Consider the following 8,050-nt stretch of genomic DNA (forward strand, 5'->3'; position numbering starts at 1 on the left):
AATCAAAATATATAAACAGTATTGAACCAGAAATATTGTGTAATATTAGTAAATTTATAACTTTAAAAATTATTTATAAGAATAATTGTAATTGAACTTGTATTTGGGAATACTAACGGGTATAAATATATGAAAGATACATTGTAAGCTATAATCAAACAAAATGTAAATTGTATTAATAAATATCGTTAAAACTATCTATATCTGCATTCCATTTTATATCTCCGCAGTTTGGAAACAAATCTGAAATGCTAGCAGATTTTTTCATTGAAACGAAGAATTAATCTACTTTTTCCTGAATGGATATATCTTTGAATTGAGTTATTCTTTGAACTGCAAAAATTTTGTGCTGCTGATACTCTAATCGTCGTTGTTCGGCTTTAGCAAGTTTTTCCTCCAAATCCTCCCGAGTAGTTTTTGATTCACTTGAACTTGGTTGTTGCATTAATTGCTGCAACCGTTTGGGAATTTTTTTTGCATTAACTAATTCAGCAGCAGTTGAGTCAGCCGCGTGGTAATCTTCAGGTTGGGAGCCAGTGTCCAAGGATACTATGAAAGCTTCTGATGAAGCTGTAAGCATATATGATTTCATTATAGTTTATATTTGTATTGGATTGTGGAAAAAACATAAGCATAGTTCTTTGGTAGTAATTTAAAACTATGATTTTTAGTATTTTCCTTTTTTGCCATTTTTTAAAATGGCAGAATTATAAAGAATTATTATATTTAGATTTTTTTCAAAGCCTATGATAAACTACAATACTTTTCCTTTTGATCTATTTCAAAATTTCGAATCAATCTAAATAATAGTCGTTCATAATAGATGGCATTATCGTAATGCTGTAACTGCTAATATACCGCTCTTTTTCCACCACTCACATCGGAATTTAGAGCATGAAACCGACCGAACCATTTCTTAGCATTAGCATATTTTTTCCACAAACTGCATTAGTGTTTTTTTTGTCATAAAGGAGTTGTAATATATTTTGATCTTTTTCGAAATATCGCTCATATATGCTTTGCAATACCAATCTAAATAAAATTTTCACCAATCAGTTTATCAATCATCTATCTTATATACGAATAGAAAATAATAAATACAACTAATCATTTTATAGTTATTTTACTTAAAAGTTAAGCACACAAATAAAGCCGCATACTTTTTCCCCAATCCATTGCAAATAAATTAATTATAAGAATATATATTTTGATACTGAAATAGCTTATACTTACGGTATTGACGTTGTTCTTCGAAATTGGTGCTATCCTCTTTCTTGTCGGGGCTGATTGCTTCACCATTATTCGTTCCAAATGGCGTTTCATTAAAAGTCGATTTTGTATTGGAATGACTGCAACCCATTTTCCTTAACTATTAATATAATTATTTTTATTTGAATATAAGTACCCGATCTTCTGATAATATTTCTAAAGGTTTCAAGAAAATCACAAAACTATTCATTTTTTAATATATACTAGTACAGTTGATTAAATTATTATATTTAAACTTATCAATTTTTACTAAATTTTAATGCAAATTTTTGAAAAATATCAATAACTTTAATTATAAAAACCGAAAGTGCCAACAAAGGTACTGGCATTTAGCTAAAAACACAGTCTAACACTAAATCGATTTCAACGCCATTTCCTTCCCATGTCCGTCAGTAATCGCTTAATGACATGACAACTCCTAGAGCCAATCCTAATGCATAAAATTACATATTCGTGCATATAAGCACACATTCTGTATGTAGATAGCTAAATTATATGTAATTTACCTTGAAAAGTCAATAGAAAAAGCTTAATAGACCAAAAAGAGTATAATCATTTTAATCAGATAAAAAAGTTATATTTTTATAAAAAACCCAAACACATTAATCATTACTAAAATGTGTATATCTTTTTAGAATATACTCGTTTAATTCCAAATGACTATAGTTTGTTAATATTTTAATTATTCTATTGCTAAAAAGAATTTTAAGCTAACTGGGGAGTCAAATCTTCTTAAAGAGAAGCTAATCATTTTTGCGGAATCTAAGAATCTAAGAACCTGAGATATACTGACCCCGAAGATAACTTCGATGGGTTGTTGATTTTTTTCTTTTATTTGATTATGTGATCTTTATATATCTTGATGTAATCCTCCCTATCTGACTAATTTCTTTGGAATTAAAGAGTAAGTTCAATTCTTTAGATCGGTGTAGATAAGTGAAACCGGTAAATGATGTCTGTTCATTTCATTGAATATTTAAAAATATGTACAATGACTAATCTGTGTGAAAACCACACTAATTACTACTTCTTCTCTGATTTAATATCTTTATTTTATAATATTTTTATAATTTTATAGAATCTGATTCTCTGATTGAAAATCTTTATTATTTGATATATTCTCTGATAATATTTTATAAATTTTAATAATTTTATTTATAAAAAATTTAGAGATTATATATTTATAACAGATTATAGCTTATAGATTTATAAAGTTTCACTTAATGTAGAGACTGGGACGTAATATTCGGCAGTGATTTATAAAACACATTACTAGAATGTTATTTTTATGCTATGTTACGTTACCTATCTTTGTGTAGGGTTATCCTTGGTTGTTAGGTTTTCATATTTTTTCATATTAATGAATACATTTTGCTAGTGCTATTATTTTCTATAGGATTTTATTGAGTTGAAAAATCTTTTAAATTTATAACCAAAACAACTTTTATTATTAAATAGTAGGCTATGAATGTACCCCGACCTGAAAGATCGAAAGATAACGAAAACAGTTCTAGACTATTTATAAATCTCGTAATTGCAGTGGGCTTAATTTTACCTATTTGATTTGGGACTAAGATCCCGCTTCTTAGGTAGTCGAATCTATGTCTTGCTGCTGCTGGGCAGTTGCTTACGATATGTTCCGATGTTTCCTTCTCCTCATGACAGAGTCGATAGGAATCGCTTTCTACCGCACCTATAATCTTCATATGGTAATTAAGTCTACATAGTTCTGTAAAAAGTACAGTGTAGATTTTAATATCGTTTCTGCTAAGGTTAAGGATAACGTCAATTTTAATGTGTTCAGGATCAGTGAATCTTCTTGACTGCCGCGTGCCTGTTTGCGCTCTCCAGTGTTCAAATAGATTTTGTTTCTCCCGTTCACATAATAAGTTATAAGTTAAATTACTTACTTATTACTTTATGTCCTGGTTCGATTTGGAAATTTCCTTTAGTAGGATAGTAGATAATTCAGATAGTTTTATTAGTACGGTTGGTACAAAGTACTATATAAAAAATGATTATGAAATCATTAAAAAACAAAGATTGTTTTGAATTGTCATTTTGGCATTTATAATTAATTTATAGTATTTAATTACATAGAATCACTTTGAATAAAATAGTTTTTAACAATAAAACTGAGAACATTGTTTGCGATTTCGTGTCCTATATTTAGGTTGGCAGTTGAAATCGCGTTCTTCAATCAGCATTTATGGTAGGTATACGCAGAGCACATATGTATTCAACCAACAGCGGAAGCTATTTTATTTGAGCTCGTGCCACTTGTCCGGTTTCTTTGCATATTAACCACGTTGTGAATAAAGCAATTTTCTTATTTCAAATGCGTAACTTTATTAACAACTTAACGCAGTGACTTGAATTCTAAATAACATTTCTTGACAAAATAATAAGAAAAAAGAAAATATATGAACACGTTTGAATATTACTTCCACAATCAATTTCGATGAATTCTTGCTTCTCGGTGCTGTTACTTTCTTATTAGGTGGAAAGCATTAACCTACCAATAGACCATTGACGGAAGTTTTTCATAATTTATGAAACCCAGAAAACTAAGAATCTAAGATTCATTACTATCTTTAGGTTTTGCGCACATGATTACTTAAATTTATTAAATACATTGGATAAAAATAATTTAACACTTTTGCTATCAAGAATATTTCAAGTGAGGTATGATATATATTGACCATTTTCAACCTCTGATCAAGATGGTCAAATAAAATAAGAAAATAACAGAATATATTTTTATAAATTTAGTAAATAAATTTTTTATTATTCAATATACAATACACAAACATGTTAAAAACTGAACAATATAACTGCAACAAGATGAACAAGAGTATAGTTTCCATATGACAAGTACTTTAGGAACGTTATACCAGTACTTTCAAAGTCTTGATCCAATATCTTTCTAGTTAAAAGAATTTACTTGGACTAATTAAATATTGTATTGGGACTAAAACTAGACTGATTCTTGTTTTATAACCAATCCACTTGAAGTAGTATTTGTCTGATATTCTTGTTTATCTTTTGAACTGCTAATTTCATTTTTATTTCGCGTTTCTAAGCAATCTTTTGTGTTTACAGTACTAGTTGTTGAAGACTGACTAGCTTTTAATAGATTCGCAGTTGAAGAAGTCAAAGGAATAGCCACATATTGGTGACCACTACCGTCTAAAAAACCAAAGTCAAAAATAGGTTGTCATTGTCATTAATATTTTTATTAAGATACACGTACCTTCTTCAGTATGAAGTTGCAAATGTCCGCACTGAATTAGTTGTAGGAGAACATCTTGTGGAACACTTGATAGTGCAGAGGTAGGATATAAAAGACTTGCATCGCTCTGTGGATTAACAACTTCCATGGAACAACAGCTTTTTTTTGATTGGACCCTTTGTGCCGTATTGATATTTGCCTGCACTGCGCTACTGCATGTTGCAACACTTTTGTCTACTGGTAACTTATCAACAGCAGAATTTTTAGTATTTGTTGAAGTCAGTATAGGGGAATCAATATCCGAAGATTCATCTGACTCGTTCCCAGATGATACAGATGAACGATCTTCCTGCAAATAAAATATAAAACGATTAGAGTTCAAATAGATTTTATTTAATTTTGTAAACAATAATTTAAAAGTAAAATATAAACAATACAGAAGCATTTCAACGAATAAGCTAAATTAAATCTCATTCTTCCAACACCAAATGTTGATGGATCAAAATAAGCGAAAATTTCACAAAAAAATGTCGTTTTTATGATATAAAATTTAAATAGGTATTATTATTAAGATAAAAAGAAGGAGCAGATACACCTTTAACGTCTCTAAACCAGTTAATAGCAAGAAATTTACTCAGAAAGTTAGATAACGCGATTATGATGGTATTGGACTAAATCAATTAAAAAATGAGGACATCTTTCGATTCAAATTCTTTTAGTTTTAAGATTTTTATTCCACTCTGACTAACTATGAAAATACGTCTGTTCTTAGGATAATCTTAACATCTGACAAGACAAAAGCAGTAGTTGTGCAAAAACACTGCAATGCTTACAACCACTTTTCAAACACAACAACCTTAGCGCAAAGAACAGAAAGCTGATCTACAGCTAGATCATTAGTCCAGCACTACTTTATGAGTGTGTCGCGTATAGCCAAGCTACCGACTCTACTATCCAGAAGCTACAAGTTGCTTAAAGTCAGGCTCTCCGAAGAATCTTCAAAGTGCCATGGTACATCCGCACGAATGACATACTATGAGACCTTAAAATCGATCCGGTCAAAAAATGCATAACGGACAGAGCTCTGAAGCTATATGTGAAAATCGATAGGCTTTCCCTTCGTTATTTGTCTGAAAATCGAAATTTTTTTTACTTTTCTATTAAATAATTTGATTCTTAAAATGCACAGCAGTGGACTTCTAGAGAATAAGCAGGCGGCTCTTTCTTACTTACAATGAGCGATCAAACAACTTAAATTGTTGGTGGTTCATTTTAAAATACCCACATAGTTCAGTTTTTCTACATCTATGAATAGATTGATTCACTGAAAAATTCGTTATATGTCAGGAACTAAACTTCAATGTTTATTTTGAAATCCAATTAAATTAAGTGAGATCGGAAACATTTAAATCTTTATGAAAGGTGGTATCACGGTCAGTGGCGTAACTACATTTTTTAGGCCTGTAAGCAAATTCTAACTAAGGGGCCCCTATCAACATACTAAGGGGCCCCTCTTTTTATACTCTTTACACGAAAAATGTGAAAAGGGTATATAAGGTTTGTCAAGATTTTCGTAACGCATTAAAGGAAACGTCGGAAATACCATTAAGTATATATCAGTACAGTATATATATACTTTTTCAGTTCAAACTACTCTCTCAGCTTTTGAACTCTCCGAATGAAACTTTACACACATACTTTTAGCCGACCCTGTTCACCATTTGATTTGATTGAAATTTGACGTCTATTTCTTGTAGCTGTGATATAAACTTAACAATCGGATATGAGGTTTCTCCGTTTTTAATTAAGGTATTTAAATAGAATTTGGTGTATACAGTACTGATATTTGCAAAAGACAACGTACAAAATTATTTTCAAATGGGTTTAAATCTAGATATAGCTTCCATATAAACTCTCGATTACGAGACATACTTTTCTTAGAAAAACTTTTTTATTTTATAAATAGGTTTAATATTTTATTTGAAGTACATACATATTATGTACTTTAAATTTAAAATTTACGTGTCTTTTATAAAATGCAATATGAAGTTATTCCAACAAAAAACGTTTACAAACATTTATAGTGGGGCCCCCTAAATTCGGGGGCCCGAAAGCGTTGCTTCCAGTTGCTTCCCTGTAGTTACGCCACTGATCACGGTGGTATTACTGATCACGGTAATAATGAAATATTACTGAATTTTTTGATCATTTGACGTTTCGTCCCATAAGAGCCATTTATTGATGATCTTCAAAATACTCATTCTTCAAATAATTGTGCCCACTGCAGAACCATTGCAATTTGTCATGCAAATATGCATTAAATGAATTTATTTCACATACATTTAATATATACATTTAATTCTATAATTAATAATATTTTCGATTTAAGAAAATTCACTTTTCGGAATAATTGAAAACAAAGAGATGATTATAAAAAACTTGGTATTTAAATTGCACATGTTTGTATGAGCATTCCAAAAGTCTTACATTGATGGCATTTTGTTATATCAGTTAGCTGTGACCCCCAAATCGCACCTGATTGACGAATGACTAAACTATGAAGTACCATATTTGGCGATTGATTTGCAGCACTTGGCTGTTTATGTGTTCTGTCACAAGATTGTAGGCCATTTGTTGACATATCTAAATACCCGTCAGATACAAAATCGATGAACAGCCACAAATTTCAATTACAATTGAAACACTTGCCACCTGCGCATTTGCGGCAGGCAATCAACACACTTTAACCATTTGCCAAAAGTTTTTGCTCTCCCAGTATAAACAAAAGATTTTGTATCTTGCATATTTCCCAAGGAGCAGTGTGTGTTTAGAAGTGCCTTTGAAATAGGGTGCATAACTCCGCCGAAGGAAGCAGAGTTCTCATTTGTTTGGTAATTGTTATTGTAAGAATTCAGTGCAATAGTATATCAGCAGAAAAGATTCTTTTGTAAATATCAGCAGCACTGTGACTTTATGCGGTGCATTTTCAGAAAAAGACACAAACTGATGAAGCATCCATTTATGGCACTTTCAATGAAAACATAAAAATAAAAATGCAAATCAGCCTTCATAATCAAAGGACCACTTATCAAATTGTTTCATAGTCTCACATGGAGTGCAATAATCTCCGAGTACACACATACAGATTAATATATATTTGTCTCATAATATTTATTAATTTGTTTTTTAATTAAAAACATCAGATTACATCTAGGTGTCTTCAAGATACCTTCGTTTGTTACATACACGCGATTTGTTAATCTGCGAATAACGCTGAATATATGCGACAATAACATTGGAATGATATCCAAATCAAATTTTATGTGAATTTTGCCGTGTTCTTTGGGAGTAATAAGCTTATTAACTATCATTTAATATAAGCATCATGTATCATTTTAAATATGAAAAAACTTAAACTCTAAGATAATGAACCGCAAGATATATGGAATATCAAAAAACTACTCAGACCTCATATCATTTAGTAGATAAGAATTATTTTCAAGATCACTGTTGATGGATATTTGGTATTACTCGAAACAATTGTATGGT

General features: G+C 30.4%; 2 protein-coding genes across 2 annotated transcripts in view; both read right to left on the reverse strand.

The window, feature by feature from the left end:
- Positions 1-280: 280 nt before the first annotated feature.
- Positions 281-1,360, reverse strand: LOC119683886. The gene is made up of 2 exons (XM_038097760.1): positions 1,234-1,360; positions 281-570 (listed from the first exon to the last, which is right to left on the reverse strand). Exons 1-2 carry the CDS (start codon positions 1,358-1,360, stop codon positions 281-283), a joined length of 417 nt encoding a protein of 138 aa, XP_037953688.1.
- A 2,719-nt stretch (positions 1,361-4,079) lies between these two features.
- LOC119683896 (serum response factor homolog) overlaps positions 4,080-8,050 on the reverse strand; it is a 5,150-nt gene continuing 1,179 nt past the window's right edge. Inside the window, exons 2-3 of the mRNA XM_038097770.1 lie at positions 4,523-4,850; positions 4,080-4,458 (exon numbers count right to left, since the gene is read on the reverse strand). Of these exons, the coding sequence (XP_037953698.1) occupies positions 4,247-4,458; positions 4,523-4,850 (540 nt within the window). The 3' untranslated portion in view covers positions 4,080-4,246. The remainder of the gene's footprint in view (positions 4,459-4,522; positions 4,851-8,050) is intronic.

The sequence above is a fragment of the Teleopsis dalmanni genome, chromosome 2, assembly GCF_002237135.1.
Source record: "Teleopsis dalmanni isolate 2A chromosome 2, ASM223713v2, whole genome shotgun sequence".
Taxonomy (NCBI): domain Eukaryota; kingdom Metazoa; phylum Arthropoda; class Insecta; order Diptera; family Diopsidae; genus Teleopsis; species Teleopsis dalmanni.

Coding starts and splice junctions, on each gene's coding strand:
- LOC119683886 (XM_038097760.1), bottom strand. CDS start 1,360: ATGGGTTGCAGTCATTCCAATACAAAATCGACTTTTAATGAAACGCCA. Junction 571..1,233: donor CGAAGAACAACGTCAATACC/GTAAGTATAAGC, acceptor ATATGCTTACAG/CTTCATCAGAAGCTTTCATA.